The 21,269-nt window shown below is 49.1% G+C and overlaps 11 protein-coding genes across 11 annotated transcripts; 5 read left to right on the forward strand and 6 right to left on the reverse strand.

The window, feature by feature from the left end:
- Positions 1–339: 339 nt before the first annotated feature.
- Positions 340–4,251, reverse strand: F9C07_2277101 (ATP-dependent RNA helicase mak5). The gene is made up of 3 exons (XM_041289373.2): positions 3,844–4,251; positions 2,591–3,793; positions 340–2,539 (listed from the first exon to the last, which is right to left on the reverse strand). Exons 1-3 carry the CDS (start codon positions 4,093–4,095, stop codon positions 1,685–1,687), a joined length of 2,310 nt encoding a protein of 769 aa, XP_041142357.1. The 5' UTR covers positions 4,096–4,251; the 3' UTR covers positions 340–1,684.
- Positions 463–1,591, forward strand: F9C07_1195676 (uncharacterized protein). The gene is made up of 3 exons (XM_071507734.1): positions 463–726; positions 786–1,347; positions 1,404–1,591. Exons 1-3 carry the CDS (start codon positions 648–650, stop codon positions 1,495–1,497), a joined length of 735 nt encoding a protein of 244 aa, XP_071363635.1. The 5' UTR covers positions 463–647; the 3' UTR covers positions 1,498–1,591.
- Positions 4,252–5,934, forward strand: F9C07_2277102 (SAM-dependent methyltransferase/cell division protein FtsJ). The gene has a single exon (XM_041284579.2). The coding sequence runs from the start codon at positions 4,327–4,329 to the stop codon at positions 5,608–5,610; it is 1,284 nt and encodes a 427-aa protein (XP_041142358.1). The 5' UTR covers positions 4,252–4,326; the 3' UTR covers positions 5,611–5,934.
- F9C07_2277103 (assimilatory sulfite reductase) lies at positions 5,935–9,711 on the reverse strand. Its single transcript, XM_041284586.2, has one exon. The coding sequence runs from the start codon at positions 9,317–9,319 to the stop codon at positions 6,182–6,184; it is 3,138 nt and encodes a 1,045-aa protein (XP_041142359.1). The 5' UTR covers positions 9,320–9,711; the 3' UTR covers positions 5,935–6,181.
- F9C07_2277104 (uncharacterized protein) lies at positions 9,712–10,753 on the forward strand. Its single transcript, XM_041289362.2, has 2 exons — positions 9,712–9,840; positions 9,970–10,753. The coding sequence occupies exons 1-2, from the start codon at positions 9,802–9,804 to the stop codon at positions 10,636–10,638; spliced, it is 708 nt and encodes a 235-aa protein (XP_041142360.1). The 5' UTR covers positions 9,712–9,801; the 3' UTR covers positions 10,639–10,753.
- An 84-nt stretch (positions 10,754–10,837) lies between these two features.
- Positions 10,838–11,323, reverse strand: F9C07_9935 (uncharacterized protein; the record flags this gene model as incomplete). The annotated part of the gene is made up of 1 exon (XM_041284587.1): positions 10,838–11,323. The coding sequence occupies one exon, from the start codon at positions 11,321–11,323 to the stop codon at positions 10,838–10,840; it is 486 nt and encodes a 161-aa protein (XP_041142361.1).
- Positions 11,324–12,978: 1,655 nt separating this feature from the next.
- On the reverse strand, positions 12,979–13,299 carry F9C07_9936 (uncharacterized protein; the record flags this gene model as incomplete). Its single annotated transcript, XM_071511963.1, has 1 exon — positions 12,979–13,299. The coding sequence occupies one exon, from the start codon at positions 13,297–13,299 to the stop codon at positions 12,979–12,981; it is 321 nt and encodes a 106-aa protein (XP_071363636.1).
- Positions 13,300–15,097: 1,798 nt separating this feature from the next.
- Positions 15,098–15,433, forward strand: F9C07_9937 (uncharacterized protein; the record flags this gene model as incomplete). Its single annotated transcript, XM_071511964.1, has 1 exon — positions 15,098–15,433. One exon carries the CDS (start codon positions 15,098–15,100, stop codon positions 15,431–15,433), a length of 336 nt encoding a protein of 111 aa, XP_071363637.1.
- A 1,390-nt stretch (positions 15,434–16,823) lies between these two features.
- On the reverse strand, positions 16,824–17,804 carry F9C07_9938 (putative proteasome component Pre9; the record flags this gene model as incomplete). The annotated part of the gene is made up of 4 exons (XM_041289374.1): positions 16,824–16,963; positions 17,048–17,466; positions 17,532–17,716; positions 17,781–17,804. 4 exons carry the CDS (start codon positions 17,802–17,804, stop codon positions 16,824–16,826), a joined length of 768 nt encoding a protein of 255 aa, XP_041142362.1.
- Positions 17,805–17,851: 47 nt separating this feature from the next.
- F9C07_1195548 (transcription factor protein) lies at positions 17,852–20,149 on the forward strand. The gene is made up of 2 exons (XM_041289363.2): positions 17,852–18,247; positions 18,299–20,149. Exons 1-2 carry the CDS (start codon positions 18,178–18,180, stop codon positions 19,969–19,971), a joined length of 1,743 nt encoding a protein of 580 aa, XP_041142363.1. The 5' UTR covers positions 17,852–18,177; the 3' UTR covers positions 19,972–20,149.
- Positions 20,150–20,326: 177 nt separating this feature from the next.
- On the reverse strand, positions 20,327–21,154 carry F9C07_9940 (uncharacterized protein; the record flags this gene model as incomplete). The annotated part of the gene is made up of 1 exon (XM_041284588.1): positions 20,327–21,154. One exon carries the CDS (start codon positions 21,152–21,154, stop codon positions 20,327–20,329), a length of 828 nt encoding a protein of 275 aa, XP_041142364.1.
- Positions 21,155–21,269: the final 115 nt, after the last annotated feature.

The raw sequence follows: 21,269 nt of genomic DNA on the forward strand, positions 1-21,269 counted from the left end.
TGGTTGCAATCTGATTGGCACTAACTCTAATTAGCTTAGAAGGCTTCAGGTTTGATGAAATACTCCTTGAAAGGTGACGGTGAAGAGAATGAAGAGAATATTGCGAGTGGGCCAAAGGGTTCCTGTACGCTTCCCTTTTCGGCATGTAAGGCCAGTCACTAGTCTTCCTCAGACCCTAATAAAGTCTAGATCGATGCAAGGTAATTTCCTCTCCCATTACAATGATTGGAGTACATGCATTATTGCGGATGCTCTCTTTTTACTCCTTACTTTGTAGAAGTTTATAAGATATAAGCCTTGAACTGGCCATACTTAAAAATGACCCTACATATCCAGATGACCCCCGGTCGCATCCAACGACAGTGCCCTATATTGACAACACGATATATCACAAATCTATAAGCATCTGTAAGGCTACTCTGTCTGTCTCTCAGACAGAGTTGATGATGTGTACGTCATTATATACACAAAAGCTTGTTGATTTAGGAACTTCAATCCCGCCATACGAAGAGATCCTCTATGTGACAAGATGGGGATAAAGATGAGCTCATGGCAACGCACCTGCATTGTATTAAAATATGGCCGTACGACGAGGATGGTTCGATAGAATCACTTACTATAAACAACCTCCCAGAAGTTGTTAAACGATGCAGATTCGGCGATATTTCACTCGCTCCATGAGCCAGCCAGACTCCTCGACCACAGGAGAAGTCTCTCCAGAAAGTCGTGAGATAAACACTACCACAATGCCAGCTTTACAAAGTCAGACCTCTGATATGAAACAGAAAAGACAGAACTCGCCGCGCCAAAGACAAAAAAGAAGAAACCTGCAGCCAAAGCCAAGAAACTTGTCCAGTGTGCAGCGTGTACGGAGCCCATCGAACGCCGTGCTACGTTGAAAGCCCTATGTTCCCACAGTTATTGCTATCCCTGCATGTCCACATTTTTTGAGAGCACCCTCGACGGCAGTAGTTATTTCTGGCCGCCAAGATGCTGTTTCGAGGAGATCCCGCTTTGGCTCGCCAGTGCGTGCCTAAGTCAAGACACGACCAAACGCTTCAAAGACAAAATGACAGAACTTAAAGATACTAATAAAACATATTGTTCCAATCCGGACTGCGCACTATACCTTGCTCCTTCTCGCTGTCGCGATCGCTTCAGGGTATGCAACCATTGCCTCCAGAGAACCTGTACCTCTTGCAAAGAGTCCTCCCACCGAGGGATGTGCAACAATGTCCCTAACGACGGAACAAGACAATTTCTCAAATTGGCGGCGAAGAAAAAAAGGAGGAACTGTCCCCAATGTCTCCGTATGCTGCAACGCGACCAGGGCTGTAGCGCTCTGTAGTAGGTGGAATCCCCTTCAGGCAATACCTTCACCAATCGATATTAATCGTTATAAGCTGTATCTGCGGCGCTGCCGTCTGTTATGAGTGTGGAAACACATTAGGGCAGTGTACATGCAAGATGGGAATAAAAGTGCCGCCACGATGGTAGGAAGTAATGGGAGATGTTCTCTTTAGCCTCGTATTTCCTAGAGTCAATTCAAATTGGTCCAATCCAATCTTCAGGAAGAGATAGTGTTCTTCGAGGACGTTAGCTTGGTAGCCTACGCAGGGACTTGAATATGCTGTCTCAGTGTATACATTCAATAGTCCTGTTATGCTTTATGTACATGTTGCAATTAGAAATCCAACGGATCCACTTGCCCTAGGAAGGAATTGTTACCCTCCCCACGCAGGAGTGCCTCGATATCAACTCGCCCCGAAGTCAGATACCGCTCACTCACACCCACATTCACTCTCTGTGAGAGTAGTTGTTTCAATTCGGCGCGCATCCCCGCTAATTCCCCCTTGGAAGTGCTTCCAGCCTTCCGTTCGCGCTCCTGTCGTCCACGTCCGCGCCCGCGCCCGCGCGCTGCGGCATTGTCGAACTCCTCGCTGTCATAGTCAACCCCAAGATCTTCTGCTGCCGTGCGGAGCCAGTTGTCCTCGGACGAAACCTTCTCCTTGGCGATATTGGAGTCAACGATCCGAGCCGCTAATGTGACTCGCTGTTTGACACGAGACACGACTCGACGGTCTAACTCTAACGATTCAAGAGGAACCTTCTTTCTGTTGGCCATGTTCGCATGCACCTTTGCAGCCAGTCGGACCACGCCGACCATTTCGTCCGGAGAGCAGATGATGACGCTCTTTCCCGATGCCCCAGCACGCGCTGTACGACCAGACCGGTGGACATATGCGTCCGCAGTACGAGGGGCGTGGTAATGGACTACAAAGTCAATACCCTTGATGTCGAGTCCACGCGCAGCAACGTCAGTGGCGACAAGGATGGAGCTAGGGTCTGATGAGGGAGAGGAAAATCGTTCGACGGAACGAAGTCGTGCCTTTTGAGCCATAGAAGAGTGAAGAGCAAGGGCTGGGAGTTGGAGGGTTTGTAGGAGCTGAGTTAGTCGTCGGACGGCGGATATAGAATTCGTGAAAACCAGCGTACGATGTTTAGGGTGATAGAGCAGAAGTGTGTAAAGAAAGAGGTCCTGCATAAATTGTTAGTCTGACTATAACTATTCGCTTGGTTTGAGACGTACCTTTTCCATAGCAGCGCACTCTACAATACCCTCCTTAAGGTTCTCTGCCATCTGCGAGACTGGGTTCACGTCAATAAACCTAGGCTTCTCCTCGCGGAAGTTGAGTTTTTGAAGAAGATACTCCATCGACTCCTTTTGGCTCATGATATCACCGCCTGTCCACTTGCCTTTGCCCGCCAGCTTCTGCTGAAGGTCACGGTGGAATGTAGCTGAGAAAACCAGGGTCTGTCTCCCAGACTTGGGGTCTAATTCATCGTCAGATTCGTCGCTTGACTCATCCGGAAACTCTCCATCCACGACACGGTCAAGAGCCGCCAATATCTCGTGAGCTTCCTTGAAATGTCCTTCACTCAGAAGTCGATCGGCCTCATCAATGACAAGGAATTTTATCGCCTGCATCTTGCGGATCAGACCATGTCCAGAGCTGAGAACTTCCCACACTCGACCAGGCGTACCGATTACGATATCAGCGTTGGTAAGGACTCTCTGTTGCTTTTGCAATGACAAGCCACCTGTTAAGAGCGCAATTCTAGCATTGACGCCCGGGGCATGGCTGACCACCTCCCCAATATGCTTCGCGAGCTGATGCGCCAGCTCTCTGGTGGGCGATAAAACAAGCGCGATCGGTGTGGTCTCGGTCTTTTCTGAATCCTTTTGGGTTTTACTCCGTAACTTTTCCAGATAGTACTCTAGAATGGGGATTCCGAAAGCGAGCGTTTTTCCAGAACCTGTCGAAGCCTTTCCGATGACATCGCGACCATCCAAAATGGGAGGAATGCAAGCCTTTTGAACAGACGTTGGCGTGGTGAACTTCATTTTCGAGATACCAGCGAGAATTTCGGGGGAGAGCCCAAGAGACTCCCAAGCAGAGACGTCCGCTCCGTCGTCTTCTTCTTCCTGAAGGGCTGCAAACGAGAGTCCGGATTTAATACCCTTGTCTTTCTTGCTTTCAACAGCCTTTTCTTTCTGTTCTTTCCTCGCATCCTTTGCGTTTTTTTTCTTCTCCTTCTTTGCATTTTTGCTCTCTTTCACCTTCGCCTTCTTGTCGGACTCGTTGGGTTCGTCTTGGGTCTCCTTCGACTCCTCCTGGGATACAGCCTGATCGTCGTCGCCGAAACCTTCCCATTCATCATCAGACTGAGTATTCGTTTCCTCCGGCTCTTTCTTCTTCAGAATTGACTTTTTCGGTTTTCCAGCCTTTGCCTAATGGGTGTCACTAGAGATCGCTCAAAACCGCGGCGCAAAGAACATACCTTGAATTTAATCTCACCATTTCCTTCTGACCGGATAATATCTACACCCTCAATTTCCTCCAATCCAAAAAAACCACCAGCGTCTTCAAGACGATCCGGCAGAGCTACCTCCTTCCAGTTGAGCTCATTCATTCCGACAATGCCATCCCAGTCGCTGTCTTCCGCAGTCGCATCGCTAGGCTTTGCGCTCTTCTTCCTTTTCTTCGCAAAGGATCCCGGACCCTTTTGGTCCCGCTGCCGTTTCTGACCCATGACTAGGACCTGGAAGCAATTATGAGGATATATGTTGTTTCTGGTTTTTGAAGAATTATTTTTTGGCGCGGAGAAGGGAAAAAGAGCGGCAGAAAAAAAGCCCTCCGCTCGCCGCCTTAGAGTCAATCTTATCGGCACGCCCGCCTCTGCCCCACGGAGAAATTCATTGAAAATCACTCTTCTTTACCTACCCATTGGTATAGTTTCAGCCGTCGCGCCGACACCGCGAATATGGGTAAATCCTCCAAGGACAAGCGCGATGCGTACTACCGACTGGCCAAGGAACAAAATTGGCGTGCGCGCTCAGCGTTCAAGCTAATCCAGATCGATGAGCAATTCGATCTATTCGAGCACGAGAACCCGGAGAAAGTGACACGAGTTGTGGATCTTTGCGCAGCACCAGGGAGCTGGAGTCAGGTTTTGAGTCGGGTGTTGATTAAGGGCGAGAGCTTCGGGCGTAGGGCGTGGGTGGAGAAGAAAGGCAAGGAAGCGGCCGCTCTGGCGAATGCGAACGGTGATGCGACGGACAACAATGTTGATGGAGATGCGGCTATGGAGGAGTTGAAACCCAGGAAGAATGTCAAGATTGTCTCTATTGATCTCCAACCGATGGCGCCGCTGGAAGGCATCACAACCCTTAAGGCAGATATTACACACCCGTCCACAATCCCTCTTCTTCTCCGCGCCTTGGACCCGGAGGCTTACGATTCCACCACATCTTCCCCATCTTCTCTCCGCCAACCGCATCCTGTCGACCTTGTTATCTCCGATGGTGCCCCAGATGTCACTGGTCTGCACGACCTAGACATCTACATCCAATCCCAGCTGCTCTACGCCGCGCTGAACCTCGCTCTAGGCGTTCTCCGCCCTGGAGGCAAATTCGTGGCCAAGATCTTCCGTGGTCGTGATGTCGACCTTATCTATGCACAGCTTCGTACCGTCTTCGAGAAGGTCAGCGTCGCAAAGCCGAGAAGTAGTCGAGCAAGCAGTCTGGAAGCGTTCGTAGTCTGCGAAGGCTTCATCCCACCATCCATTCACGGTGGCTCCATGGGTATAGATGCTCTTAAGAACCCGCTATTTGGTGGCGCAGCAGTGGCGCATACTGTGTCCGCCGATGGTAACGTCGGTGTAGAGGTGATGGACGTTGACTCTGAGGCCAAACCCGGAGCTGATCTCACGACTACAAAGACCGTTACTTCAACCGAACCTCATAAGGAGAACCAGGTCCGCATGCTGCATGCCGATTCCGATAACTCTTCTGCACCAGAACCCCTCTCTCAAAAGCCTGTGACGGAGAGATTTGCCGTCGAGAACAGGTGGATTCCTCCTTTCATCGCCTGCGGCGACCTCTCTTCTTGGGATTCCGACGCGTCCTACACTCTTCCCCCTGACCATGTAAGCTTAGATCCCGTCCAGCCACCTACAGCTCCTCCGTACCGGAGAGCACTGGAATTGAGGAAAGAAAAAGGCGGTGCCTATGGAAAGACGAAATTGGGGGCTCTGGGTCGGGCTTGAGACGTCAGCATTTCTTGATTGGTTTTTCTAAAAATTTTACGTGCGTGCCTTTTCATTATAAACTCACGAAAGTCGGGCTGTTGAGAGGCCAGGACCATGGATGCATAAATGAGGCGGTGTTTTTGGAAAAGACATCTACACTACAAAAGACTATATAGAAGATACCCAAAGGATACAAAATATATCATTCGAAAGGGTATGTGTGTATACCAAATTCAGAATTCAGTGTGGTAATAGAATGGGAGAAGCTTGGCCAAGTGGGAACCGCATGGGTCCCCAGATCGACCAGCAGATTTATAGGAGTCATGATCAAGACCTTGACATAAGGCGCTGTACTGTGGCTATGATCATAGTAGTTTAAGTAAAGTATAGGTCTCCTCTATTTATGGTTTTATTCGGCGAAAGTGGAGAGGTTGAAAGGCAAGTAGTAACTCTATTTCTATAGATCAGGTGCGTGGATGCTAACAAGCGCTAAACCAAAACAGGATGGTCATCACCTTCGTGCCAACTTCATGCAGAGAAACTCGAAAAGAAATTTTATGGATCAGCAAAAACGTTTTCATCAAGCCCTCTAGTACACCTCAAGGACGTATCTCTCCTCATCCTTGAGTTTCTCAATTTCCCTTCTAGTATCAACCTTCTTGCCGTTGGCCTTAGCCTCGATGGCAATTGCTTCTTCCAGCACGGCAGTAACATCGGGCACCGGCCATGTGGGACCGCAAAGGTAGAAAGATCCCTCTTCCCGGATGTAAGCATCCACGATCTCAGGCAAAGTCTGGCGCATGCGATCCTGGATATAGATCTTCTCGGGCTGGTCACGGGAGAAGGCACGGCCAAGGAGAGTGATAACACCAGCCTCTTGGTAGGCCTCCCACTCCTCACCATAGCAGTACTCTTCGCGCTGGTGACGAGAGCCCATGTACAACAAAACAGCACCAATCTCCTTGCCCTGGGCCTTCTCAAGTGCACGGTGCTGCACAAAGGCACGGAAAGGAGCAAGACCTGTACCAAGACCTGCCATGATAATAGGCTGGGTGGACTTAGGCGGCAACTTCATCACACTAGATTTCACACTGACGGTGATGGGGGAGCCAGGTTGAAGCCTGCTGAGGTAGCGGGTGGCCAGACCAAATCGGTCACGGCCGTTCGGAGCCACCCAGTTGACGGCGACGATCATGAGCGCCACGGAGTTAGGAGTCACCTTCTGGCAAGAGGCGATGGAATATTCACGACGCTTAAGAGGACCGACAATACGGATCAAGTCATGGAATTCAGGGTGAGCAGAGGGATATTCAAGCAAAATGTCAGCATAAGTAACGGTATCAACCTCGGAGCGACGCTTGAATTCCACAGCGCCCTCGGGACCTCCCAGGGTAAGAAGGTCGGTCTTTTCCTTCTCATCAGTTGCGAATTCAGCAAGAGCCTCGTAGAAGCGTTTAGGCGGGCGACCGAAAATATCAACATTTTGTGTGAGAGCCTGGAACACCGTACGATTCTCCAGCACGGCTGGGTCCTCACGGCTAGGCACCTCGACAATATCGTCGGCGTTCAGACCATAGAATGCAATGAAGTCAGAGACCTCCTTGACGTCATTCTCAGCGTGAACACCAAGAGCCTCACCGATGTCATACGTAAGACCAGAATCACCCAAGTCGAATTCGATGTGGAAGATGTTCCGGTCATAAGTGACAGGGGTCAGACGTCTGTTCTCCTTGACATGGACAGTAAAGGTCTTGGCAGCAGTATCAGGCCGGAGAGCAGTCTTGGTTCCGTAGGCCTCCTTGAAAGCCAGGCCCTTCGCGGCAGTCTGCCAGTCCTTGAGAAGAGAAGCAGGCTCAGAATCCTCCTTATCGAACGAGACAAAGCTGTTGGGAGAGATGTCCTTGGGAAGCTGAGGAGCCTCAAAGCCTTCCTCGGGCGTTTTCCATGCCTCGGGAATCTCAATTTGGCGAAGCAGCTTATCAAGATCCTTGCTGACATTCTCAAGAGATTCAACATTACCGGTGATCGATCCCAGCTTCTTGAGGCCGACCTCTTCCAGCGAAGGAAGTGCTACTCGCAGGAAAGCAGTCTGGAGAACAACGGAGTCGAGCGACTCGTCGCCGGTGACGGAGGGGTCAACAATGTAGAGAGAAATTCCACGTTCCGCAACCTGCTGCCGGAAGGCTACAGGAAGCTTCTTCTCCAGATCCTCATCCTTCACGCCAGGAGCGTTGATGATAAGGTTGCCGTTGTTCTGGACAGAGGCAGCAATGTCGATGTCTGCAAGAAGCTTGATATCTCCAACGTATGCGGTGTTGGCGGCAGTGATGGCATAGGGAGCTTCCAGAGTCTTGGAGCTCTTGCGGATATCAATACGTACTACACCTCCCTGGACAAGGTTGTCGTGAGTCTTGTTGGTGGTCACGTTGCTTGCTGAATCGGCAGCAAGGGCTTGAGACAGTGCAGCGGCAGCATTATCGCAGGCAGAGGTATCGACATCCCAGAAGATATATTCTTGGACCGCAGAGGGGTCGAGCAACTGAAGAGGCACAGTCTGGCCATTAGTCTGAACGATAGGCTTTTCAGAGATAAGCTGGAATGCAGCTGCGGTGTTGATCAAGTCCCAGCGCTGGGAGCGGGCATACTTGATATCCACACAGGTAGGGGCATTCTCACGGCCAGTAGCAAAAGTCAAAGCGGCAAGGACATCTTCGTATAGAGCAGACCGGACGCCCTGTTCTTGAACAGCTTGCTCGTTGGCAACCTGGCCTAGGACACCAACAGTCTTCACAGACTGGGGTAGCACTCGGAGAAACTCCTCCTCCACAAATGGACGGTAAACACGAACGTTGATAACACCAACACGAACACCATCCTTGGCCAGAGAGCGGGCAATCTGGGCAGTAAGAGATGCCTCGACGGTACCAAAAGCAACCAAAACAGAGACCGGCTCCACATGGCCGTGGTACTCGAAGAGACCATAGTCCGTGCCGAGTTCACCGTTAAGAGACTGGAGCAGCTCCAGTAGCTTTCCCTGGGTGTCAAGGTGACGGCTACGGGAATCTTCCAAGGTCTTACGGACAGCTTCATAGGTGCGAGAAAGACCCGCCTGGCTCAGAACGTCGATGACCCTGGTGGTTTCACGTCCAACGCGAACACCATCGTAAATATGAACAGAGGGCAAGACCGACGCGAGTAAAGTCGTGAGCAGCGCCATGTGCTGCGACTCGTGAACGGAGGCACTAGAAACGAGACCCAGTCCAAGCTCTTCAGCAAGAGAAAGGGCGGACGCATAGTCGGAAACCAAGCCCTCCTCTCCGGCATAGTCGACAGCAGCAACATGCGCGGCAACAGGGCTGGCAACTGAGTACAGCAGAGAAAGCTGCTCCAAGGCTGTGCGCATATAAGGAAGGGTGGCAGAAGAGGCGACAATGCCTTGGGGAACATGGCGCTTCTTCAAGTCGAAGTCTTGAGAAAACAGGTAGCCAAGGGCGATGTTACCAGCACCCTGACGGGTTTCCATTGCTTGGATGGCAGGAGTTTCGCCATTGGCATTGGACTCTTGGCTGGAGGCCCATTGCTTGAGAGCGGCATCGAGGTCGAAGGACTCTGGAGAATAGGAGAAGATCTTATCACTCAGGACATACGCCACTTGCTGGATAAGCGTCTGCGCAGTCACATAGGTCGGGCCCTCTAGAGCCGACAAGGCTGGGGAGGAAGAAGCCATCCCGACAAAAATTCCTGTCTAGATACAGGTCAAACAAACAAGTATGAAGACAAGAAAAGGAATGAAAGGAATGAATCACAAAGTGGGAGGCAATGGGGTAAAAAGAGTCGAACCCCCCATCCGCAGTCTATAGAAATCCCCAGGGAGCCCTTGCCTATTGCGGTTAGCGTGAATTGCGTGATTCTTTCGTTCTCTCTTATCGATTAGATTTTTTATCGGCATCTACAGCGGTAAACGGCGGCAGAACTCGCCACTTCCGGCACTTCTCCGCATTATTCACCGATCGCGGGAAATTCTCCAATTTCTTCATAGCCTGAGGCAGAAACATCCTGTTTGAGTCTAGCCCAATTGATAATCGATAATCGGTAGTTTGTTCACTAATCAACCCGACGTCATCTTCTACTACTATTAGCACCTGCGGATAATTTCAACCAACTAACCTCATTTTGAACAGCAATCACAGTTGCTACATATTTGTAAAGATGGCCAATACAGCCTTAATCGGATGTACCGGAATGGTGGTAAGTGCTTCATATGACTATCCTTATCGCAACCAGACACATTATCTCCCCCCTAGATTGTCCATCTACTGTAAACTAGTAGTGCGTCGTGGCTAACTATTGACTCCTTGTCATGGCCGGGTTTTAAAGGGGAGTTTCATCCTCAACAACCTTCTCGCACATCCCTCTGTTGCTCGTGTGGATACAATCTCCCGTCGCACTCCACAAGCCGCATCTGCCGCCCAGACCAAACTGACCACAATCGTATCCGACGATACGTCGCGCTGGGCCAGTGAGCTCTCCTCGCTCACTCCCACGCCATCTATCTTCTTTTCCGCATTTGCCACTACTCGTGCAAGTGCAGGAGGTTTTGAGAACCAGTACAAAATAGAACATGGTCTGAACGTTGAGATGGCACGTGCAGCGCGCGATGCTGGTACCAAGGTTTACGTTCTGATCTCATCCGCCGGAGCTGATAAGAATGCATACTTCGCATATCCCCGTATGAAGGCTGAAATTGAAGAAGACGTGAAGGCGCTAGGGTTTGAGAGGACCGTGATTTTGCGTCCGGGTCTCATTGCTGGGCAGAGAGAGGAGAGCCGGCCAATGGAAGCTGCGATCCGCTGTATTGCTGGATTTGCCGGAAAGATACACTCTGGACTAAAGGACGGATGGGCTCAGGAGGCGGACGTTATCGCAAGAGCCGCCGTCAACGCAGGACTCAAGGCTTTGGAAGGGGATGTTCCTACCGGTATTGAGAAGGTTTGGGTCCTGGGTGGTAGCGACATTATCAAATATGGGACTGAGTCAAAGAACTGAGTCAATAGAGCGGATGTATAGTTTTCATAGATAATCGTAAGATTATTTTCATACATAATAATGATAGTGCTTACTGGTTCTCACAAAAAATGAAATGAAACATGTATTCTTTCATAGAACAAGATTTATGTAAACTCCAGTATGTGCCAAACACGGGGTATTCAGATAATGTGGCTGAATCTCCATTGTACAACCCTGTTTAATTCTTTGGCTTGTTCACCTCTTTATTCTTCCGCGCCGCTCCCCTTCCACTCGTCGCCTCTTTCTCTTCGTTCCGATCCGGAAGGCCCTCCTGCGTCGGTCGTGTGCCACTCACTTCGGTATTTCCCGGGCTAACGTTCAGCGGGTTGCTAACTTTACCTTGCTGTTGGCTCTCATTCTCGGACTCTTGGACTTCGGTCTCAGGTCTCGTCGTGTTTGGGTCAAAGGCGGATGGATGGCCAGCGACTTCATTGTCCGTACCCGTTTGGGTGCCTTCGTTTCGCTGAGGGTCAAGCATGTTCCGATCGTGAAATCTACTTTCCTCCTCCTTCTGCTGATGGGTTGTTTGAGGTCTTGGGGAGGCATGGAAGGCTCGCCTGTTTTGGTTGATTGGCTGGATGAGTGGCTGGGCTCGGAGGTTGGCGGTTTTGAAGGGCTGGCCCAGCCGGATAGTAATTGAGGTGAGTTGCTTGAGCATTGACATGTTTGCGATAGCGGATTGGTGAATATTTGTTGCTAACAGCAGGAGAATTGAAGGTATAAGTCTAGTAGAATGGTGGTTGATATAAGACGAATAAGTAGCTTCCTGGAGTGTTATTAATGACCAGTGTGGTGTACCAAGGTATAGACGAGAATTACCTGTATTAAAGAACGGTAATGGAGCTCTTCGAAATGGAGAGGTTGAGTTGAAGAAAAAAACCTGGGATTTGCACTTCGGTGGGCGAGCTTGTACTTTATCCCATTGATCACGTTGACGTCATTCTTCTACAGTGAGTACATTCAGGGCATTACTTTACCACGTGATCATGACAGCATCACAGGGCAACTACGTAGGCTTAAATGTTGAAGTCTGGGGAGTATGCCACAGGGCAGGTTAATACATTGAGGACTATATCTAGCTAAGCGGGCAATGTACTGGGGTCGAGCACGTGTTCGCCAAACTCTGGCCTTGTACTCTCGTGCATACACGTAGGAGCAGCACACGCGTGATTCTTTTATTGTTTATTTTTGTGGAGGGACAGGAAGAGTGCCCGTAAACGGCGATAATACTTTGGTATATTTGAAAAGGTTAGGTTGGCTGCATAACTGCCTGAGGACTCCCTTAGACCGAAGACTGTGACGCCTTGAGGGAGAAGTAAGGCAACCAAAACTAATTGACATCAGATAGACCTACGTCTGCCACGTCAATGACCTCAGTTGAGGCGTAGCTGCCTCATTGTGATGGCACAGTGACTGTGCATATAGAGCCACACTTTGCCAGTGGCCCTAGTGTAGGTTCCAAGATCGTGTCTGCCGCACTTTGGCGGAAATGTTAAGGCCTGCGCCTGTTGATTCGACTACGTATAAGGATCTAGCGGGGCCCAGTGCAAATTCGATGGCGATCACACTGGCGTCAGCGGTCGGGCCACTGCCCGCAAGCCCAACTCAAGTGGTATCTCCAAATGCAATCGTACCAAACCCCTGTCGAAGTCCGATATCTAGTTCAAGCCCCACATATGAAGCAAGGGTGATACGGGCATATGCAAAGCTAAAGTCCTGGAACATGAATTACGCAGAAAGACTGCTGGCAGCTGTTAGCTTGCAGATGCGAGGAGCCGCCCTGAGTCTCCTATGTGCGAGTCAGTGGAACCCGTATTCAAGATCCCTGGAGCTAGGGATGTACTTGACAGGGTTGCTTATTAGCTGCATATATTCAGATTCTATTGGATACAATTCGCTGCCGATATTTAGCATGCTTTCAGCCATGGGCCAATCCGAACGCATAAGGGTCACACAGTGATGAAGGCTCTCTCACCTTAAAATTTCGAGAGCAAACCTAAGTCTTTCCATTTGCTGCTCACAAAACACATATGCGTGGATGTGCAGAGGATTCCGGCGTAACATTACGATCACGGGACTGGAGAACCCAGCACAGTGGACCGTGCATGTGGGGGTTATATATTCAATTTCAACGTCGTTAGAGTTAATGAAATACACCTTTCTAATATAGAAACGCATAAGTCCGCCGGATAGGACAAGGTGACGGTCTCTGAGCCGAAATAAAAATTCTTGTCGATTGGGTAGAACTTGTCACCACTGTTTTCCTGATCCTTGTTTCTAAATGCCAATCGCCACGACCAAGGATAGTTTAGTAATTTCCTAAATAGCACGGGGTGGGAGACAAGGTGTGAGGGTGGCAAATGATGTTGTAGAACCAGAATCAGTCACTTCAGTAGGTGGTGTACAGTCAATCGTCAATGTTGCTTCTTCGTCACGGTAGTAAGCTAGCACCGGCGCCGCTGAGTTGGCATCAACCCCTTTCCATGGATCCGCTGTTCGACGGCTCATTGTCCTAGCACTCAGTTCGGATGAGCCGGCAATCCTTCGTTGTAACGAATAGACAGCTGTGCGAGGGCACCTTTTGGAAATACAACCTAAAAGCTCGGGAAAGCGGAGGCCCAAAGAGTTCTGCTTATTCATTTGTCAATTCCAGAAGGCACACATCAAAACCGTTTTGCCCGTCACTCAATGAAGGACGGGATGACCAAAATTTCGCCTCGAACTTCCTCCATCAGCCTCAAGAGATGAAAATTTGAGTGTTTGAACGAGACAAGGGGCGCCACGTCAGTCTCCGAATTCTAGTGCAGCTGCATGGGCTCAACAGGAGGTGTACCGTACCACGGTTTGTGCCTGCCATGGCAGAGACAATAGTCATATCCTATCCTATCATCTCACCCGAGTAAGGTAGGTAAGTGAAGAACAAACCCTGCACCTGAGCGGGGGGGATGCGGGATTATTCGTCTGCAGCTGTGAAAGATCAGCTGAAAAATGATCGTCTCCTAATAATTGACCTCATCACACCACTCTAAGAAAGGGTAGTTGACCAAGACCGAGTTTCACGGCGCAATGGATGCCAATCGATATCTTTTAGTGACGCGTCTGTTGCCACTAAGTGCAGAAACATTTAGTCAAAACGGGAATATGCGCAGGATGCGAGACACCAATTGCCACCAAAGATAGATATCCCTGTAAACGGGGTTGGGAGACAAAATAATAGAGTGGAGGAAGTCAGGTAGGGTTGCAACCAGACACGGACATCGAGTCTAATTGGAAGCATACCAGCAGCCGAACAGGCCAAGAAAAGAAAGAAAATGAAAAAGAAAAATGAAGATCTCACCAGGATCCATTTCATCAATCAGTAAAAATGGTATATCCAAATTCTGATACTATAACACAAAAAGGAAGTATGTGGTGTCTAAACTAATTGGTCACAAATCGTCAATGAATATTCACATAGACATGTAGGGGATGATCTCTGACGAACCATAGTAATATTGCAAAACAGAAGGGGTTCTATTTTTTTGTCCATTGACTTTCCCCTCTAAGTTCGGTAGCTAGGTTGCCCCTAGATTTAGAAAAAGAAAAATCAATAAAAAATAACAATCAAAACAGGGCACCTGTGTAAGACGGGATGACAGCTGGCAGCAAAGTGACGGATCATGCAGAAGCTTTGACTCGGTAAGGGTGAAAGCATATGGTTCTCGAACGATGGCTTCATACGAAACACAGATGCATAGATGAAGCGGGGATGGTCAATTGAGCACCCAAGGCAGCAATGGCAGTCCGAGCCAAGCTAGGACCGCGAAACAATGATTCGCGATGAGGGATTTTCGAATATTCGACTTGAGGCAGCATAGATTATTTCGCCACGACAGCAGGGTGCATGCATCCATGAAGCACCGACTGATTACAATCAACCCAAAAAAGGAATGTTGCGGACATCTCGTGTCTCCACTGTTGGGCAAACTCGTTGTAGCCAACCGCAAGAAGCATTCAAGGGAGGTGATGCGAATGTGATGGTAGAATGCTGTGGACGATAAGCCATCACACACCAGAGGCACTGATCGACAATGAATGGGCATAGTAACAAGAACTGGCTGAGCAGTAACATAGAAGCTGCTCACAAAACATAAATAGGACCAACGATCCTTCATCTCGATGTTATCTGGATCATTAATCGTTTCAAAGTATATCCCCTCAAGCAAATCCATAAGACATAAAGTCTTGATCTTGATATAACGCGTTTCAACTTATAAAATCCCCATCAAAGTTCAATAGGCTTTGTTCAAGCCTAGCCTATCATATATTCGGAGGGCGGTAGGACCACCGGATCGAGCCAATAGAATATAAGGCAGAAGGTGAAACAGCGAAACTGCACCAAGCACCAGTGAGTTTGATCGTGACCCCGGACAGGAGTTCTCTAACTGATCTGATAGGCATGTGTTTTTACAACCAGAAGAGATATGCGTGTGGAGATTGGAGTTGGACCAATTTTGCTCACCGTTGCAATTACGAGTACCGTACTGGCGAGACGTGCGGTATGAGACTTGTTAACATGACCGAGTTTGAGACGACACAATGCCGTCTTTGTGAGAAGATTGAGACCAAGTACCGGCGGCGAAGCGCCGAGATGGAACGGTTGAACCGGTGGAAACGGGAGGGAAGCACTCTTGTGGCCTCCATGGATCGATCACAGAGGCTCATAATGGAGCTTGACAAGGAGATCCGCCAGCTTCAGAGAGAGCGTGATGACCGACGAAAAGCACTGTCTTGAGTTGCCGTTTCTTAATAATAGGGGACTATGGCGCTGGCGAACTGGAGCTGGATTTTTTTATTCTTTTTTAGATTCCCTCATTTGCGATTTCTTTTCAGTTCAGTCTTAATTTCAGTGTAATGGTTTCATGTCTCACAATCATGGGTCATTTTGCTCATGTGGCTAGTTGGCTGTGTCATCATGCTGGGTTGTTTCCATCAAAGTGAAAACAGACCCATCCGACGATTGGAGGAAAAGTTTGGATTTTGATGAGAACCTGTTGTTGATTGAATATTGGACCCAATGAAGTGTCTCAAGTTCCGCAAATCTTGCGCCTCGTGTGGTATGCTCAACGACCAGTTCCACTCAATAAGCGCCTATGTTCTTGGTGAGCGCTTCGCCGATAAGGATTGGCAAGTGGCCCCATATATAAGCAATTGCGATAAACGCAAGAGGGACTGAGCAAAGAAATTGAAGGAGAAAGACAGCCCTTATTCCTAAGCTACCCAGTATAAGCACTACATTCACTAGCGATTAGTATCTGGACATCAATGCCACTGAAACGGGGTGAAGTTGAATTGTTTCTAGTATGAATGTGAAGCCCCGCGTCCATTGTATGTACTCACGTGAGGCTAACCATATTCAGTTAGCATGGTTTAATCGGGCCCTCCGTCTCGTTTCCAAGTCCGTAATAAGATGAACAGCGCTGGTGGAGTTCTTCTATCATCGATCCTTGTTGCCTTTTCCCTTACGGCTTGAAAGGGTCGGTGTTCTCCTGCCGACTTTTGGTGTTGACACGGAGCGTTCCCGATTCATTTTATGGAATACGTCCTTAAAAAGGAAAAGCGTATACCCTCAAAACCTCATAGCGAACCGAAGCAATAACACTTATTGTAGATGATGATACCTTCCTTCAATAATCATGCCGTAAAGATGCAAGTAGGGAATGGATAGTCTCTGGACACTGTTTATATATGAGGACTTCACGCCAACACCCTCCGTACGGAGTACATTCAACATCATCCAAGCGCCAGATGCAACCGGACCTTCGAAGCTACGTGGACCATTTATCTTGATTCGGATTGCTCTGCAGCAATTTTGATCGAATTGGCATGAAGAACTCGAGTGCAGACATGAGAGCTCGGGTGTCTGTTGTGCAAATTGACGTCGCCGCCTGCCACGTCACCAGTGAACATCATTAGTTACGCTTCAGATCCGGTGGTAACTACTGGTACTTCCATGTTCATTTCCTCCGTGTTCAAGGTATGTTTCAGCAACATATGCTTTCACGGACCTATAGCTTGAAGAAGAATAGTCTCGGGACTGTGGTAGATTACTGATAGGAATTTTCAATGAAACAATATGGGATTATCTTGATCGAGTAACTGAACAAGAAGCATTCTTTCATGATCTATTTAATGTCCCCAGCCTCGGGCTCGTCATCAACTTTAGCCAGCCCATGCTGCTTCAGCAGAGCATTAATTTCGTCAGCATTCCACAGGTGGTGGTAAACCTTCCCTTCCTGAGTCTTTCCCACCGTTGCAAATTCAACTGTGAAAAGAGGATTTAGTAAATTTCGCTAGATGGAAGTAGTGGGATAGGGATCGGGTAAATATTCCATGCGCCGCCACTTACTCTTCTCACTGCTTAACTTTGTGGAGTCCATAGTCTTGCTCAGAACCTTGACGGCCATAGCACACGCCTCCTTCAAATCACAGTCTTCCTTGTAATCTTGTTTGAGCAAGCTCTGGGCACTTGCGTTGTTTGCTCCCACGCTAGTGGCCTTCCAACCACCGTAGTTGCCACTGGGATTGCTCTGGTACAACTGGAACTCCCGCAGAGGGTCGTAGCCGGCATAGATGAACGAGACACCGAATGGACGGAGACCACCATGCTGGGTGTATCCCTGTTTCAGATCACACAGTCGACGGACGAGTTGCTCACATGGGATTTCTTCGTCGTAGGTAAGAAGATAACGCTGGGCGGCTTGTCGGGCGTAGTTGATTAGGATGTTTGCATCTGCCGTCATACCTGCCACGGCACAGATCATGTTACTACCCGGAAGATTAGCTTTTGAATACAGCCACGATAAAATGTCTGCAAAGGATATCATCCGTACTCGTTCAGAGTATAAAGTTTCTCCGCAGAAGTGTCCTGCTCTAGCAGCTTGCTAGTCACTTTCTTCTCTGCTGCAAGAACGATTCCATCCTTAGCCAAAATTCCTAGAGCCGTGCCGGCGTGCGAAATTGCTTCGAGCGCATATTCAACCTGGTAAAGGCGACCTTCGGGGGAGAAGATGGTAGTCTATCGAACAGCGTCATCGGTTAGCTAGAGCTTCCGGGCTAAGAGGATTACGGAATGAGTGTACCCTGGAATCGTATCGTCGTGACATATCGAATGTGACGTAAAAGCGGGACAACTAGAAAGAAAGGAGTCTTTGTAGATGGGCGAAGGTGGAGGGAAAAGAAAGGGAGGTTGTGAGGAGGAATGGGCTATGGTCAAGCTGTGTAGGGTGGGTTGGGGTGAGCTCCAAGTGACAGTCAGTGACCAGGCAACTCGCCCTGCGCGTCCAGCGGCTTGCTATTTGCCAAGCTCGGGCCCACGCCTTTACCTCTAGTTTCTATGCGAAGCTCTCGACTGCCGCAAAATTGCACGCGCTCTCCGCTACAAAGGTATTTTTCCAAATTCGTCTATGGATACAAACATCTGGAAATTCTTGAGCCGATAACTCATCGAACCCATATTTTCTGTGCATCGCGATTACAATGCTCAAGTCCACCTATACCCCTCCCCCTCCACTACCACCAGGTTGGACCGAGCATAGAGCTCCTTCGGGTGCGTCACATCGCCATTGTCATGGAATCTCTCTTGTCTGACCGGTTGTAGGCCACTTGTATTATTATAACTCGCAAACAAAACAATCCACCTATACTAGACCTCAGGCATCTGCCGCTCCACCCCAACCTCAATCGGCCCCGTCTGCACCCGATACCACTCACAACAATCCTTATCTCACTCCGGATACTTTACCTCCATTTTCCTCGACGCCTTATGCACCTCAGGGTTTGGGGTTCGGCACGTCTATTCAAGCAACATCTCAACACGGTCAAAATCGGGGCGGCTTTCGTGGAGGAAGAGGCTATCACGATCGCAGGAATAGAGGACCGGAAGATAGGCCGAAATCGAAACATGCCCTACCCAGCTGTGCACCCTGGGTACTTGTTGAAACCAAATTGGGAAGGAGATTTGTCCACAACCCTGAAACAAAGGAAAGTTTTTGGAAAATTCCACCGGAGGTATTGAAAGGAGTCGTGGAGTACGACCGTATACAGAGAGAGAGAAAAGAAAAGGCGGAGCGCAGTGAAGACATCGATGACGAGAGTTCCGTACTTGAAAGGGAAACTGAAACATCTGGTAAACAGCATCATGAGCAGAAAGGAATCACCCCGGCTGCATATGCAGGTGAAGAAAGCGATGAATATGAGGAAGTCGAAGTTACAGATAGCGAAGGTGAAGATGCGGAGGATCATCCTTCCAAACGACCGAAAACAGAGGGCGAAGATGGCCAACAACAACCCTTGGAGTTCACGGAAGAAGATATCGAGTATCAACTGGCCGCTATGGGTGAAGAATATGGCCTTGATCCCGGCGAATATGGTGAACCAGGCGAAGATGGCTGGGAAGAAGGTGCTGAGGGACTACCACTCACAGAAGAAGACGCAACTGCTCTGTTCCGTGACCTTCTTGATGATTACCACATTAACCCGTATGCAACCTGGGAGAAGATTATTGAAGAGGGCCGGATTATAGAGGACTCTCGTTACACCGCGCTTCCGAATATGAGGTCACGTAGGGAAGTTTGGTCTCATTGGAGCCGTGACCGGATCCAAGTGCTTAAGGAACAGAAAGAGAGACAAGAGAAAAAGGACCCGCGCATCAAATATCTAGCTTTCCTTGAAGCGCACGCTACCCCCAAGCTATATTGGCCGGAATTCAAACGCAAGTATCGCAAGGAGGCCGAAATGAAAGACTCTCAGCTGTCCGATAAGGACCGAGAGAAATTCTATCGCGACTTAATGTCGCGGTTAAAACAGCCGGAAAGCACTCGCAAGTCCGAACTCTCCGCCTTGCTGAAGTCCGTCCCCCTGCATGATTTAAATCGCTCGTCGAGCCTGGAAGCTCTCCCTCCAACTATCATTACCGATATCAGATATATCTCTCTGCCTGCGAAGGTTCGCGACCCCCTTATTGAGACCTACATATCTACTTTGCCTCCAGCGCCTGAGCAGGGTGAGCATATGACTGCAGAGCAACGAGAAGAGGCAGAGCGTAAGAGATTGGAGCGCGAAAAGCGTGAGAAGGCTTTGGCAGAACGGGAGAAACAAGTGCAAGAGGACAAGCGGAAGCAGTGGGGTGACCTCGCCCGTGGGAGGAATCTTCTACGAGAAGGACAGGCAGAGATTGAAGAAGCCCTGAGGATAGGTAAGGCAGGGCTACGGAGCCATATAGAGGGCGAGCAAGACTCTTCAAAGGAAGGGGAAGCCCAGGAAGGGAAGTGATGCATATGTAGTAATGATCTTGTAATAGTACAAATCCATTCAATTGTTATTGTCTGGCCAAGAACAGCCCGCCGAACCGTCACGGCTATGTGACCATTCATATCCTTCTATATCTCCAGACAAATTATTGGTTCGACGTAGGTCACAGGACAACAAATACTCATACCTAATAGATACAGAATAGCCAGGGCGCCAGGCTTGGAATCCAGTGATGTATGTTGACACATTAGAGAACACTTTTGTGCGACTTCGTATAGCTCATGGGGTATCAATGTAATTATGAAAAGTTCGAGACCTCCCTTTGTAAAAAAATGACACCTTTTCCGTTTTCCCAGTTTGATTCTTTTCAGGTCTGTTACCTGAATCTCCAATTATCCCAGTCGTCATCGTCGTCGTCATCATCATCGTCGTCATCATCATTTTCCTCGTCTTCCTGGCCCTTTTCATGGTCTTTTGACACCGTGGCGGCCGAAGCTGGACCATCCATCAAATCATCTTCATTTACCCCTGTGGCCCTCATATTTCTTAGTTCTTCACGTTTGTGTTTCAATCGTCTAACCCGCTCCTCTAGTTGTTCCATCTCGTCGAACTCGTCTTCTAAGAAGCGGGCTGCGTCCTCACGTTCACCTTCGGCCTCAGCCTCACGGCCACGGGTTATTGTGTCATTTTCTTTCTCTTGTTGTGCTGCCAGTTGCTCAGCAGAAATAGGTGCCGCTGATATCGTCGCCTGCGCGGCAACTGCAGCAGGCGCTTGTGGTGCCCGGGTTGGGGCCGCCACTTCACGCTCAAAAGCAGCCCATTCGTCTTCATCGATATTCTGTGGTTGCTCAGTCGTATTATTCGATGCCGCTGCTGCCTCAGATGGTTGTGCACTAGGTTGAGCGAAAAGCTGTTCAGCTTCTTGGTCTGATGGGGGTTCCGGGCCAGTAATATCTTGCTCTGGGAGTTCAATGTCTTCGTCAAGGGACTGGGCACTCGGTGGCTGTACGGTACGAATATTCGCTGACTGCGGATCCGCGTTTGCGATCGCGTGTCTCATTTTCTTGCGCGTCAAGTCATCTTCGGGATCTACCTTGCGCTTCTTGGTGACGCGGTTTGTTGTTGACGTTGCTGCTCTTCCAGTCTGATTTGAGCCCTTGCGAGAAGCCAGTTCATTTCGAAGTAACGACCGAACATCCGCCATCGTAATGAAGATAACTCCTTTTTCTAATTAATGTATGATTTCTTTCTGTTTCTTAATAAAAGAGCCTTTGATGGTTGTAATGCAGTATTCAAGGATATCGTAGCTTTGTTAGACT

This window comes from Aspergillus flavus, chromosome 2, assembly GCF_009017415.1.
Source record: "Aspergillus flavus chromosome 2, complete sequence".
Taxonomy (NCBI): domain Eukaryota; kingdom Fungi; phylum Ascomycota; class Eurotiomycetes; order Eurotiales; family Aspergillaceae; genus Aspergillus; species Aspergillus flavus.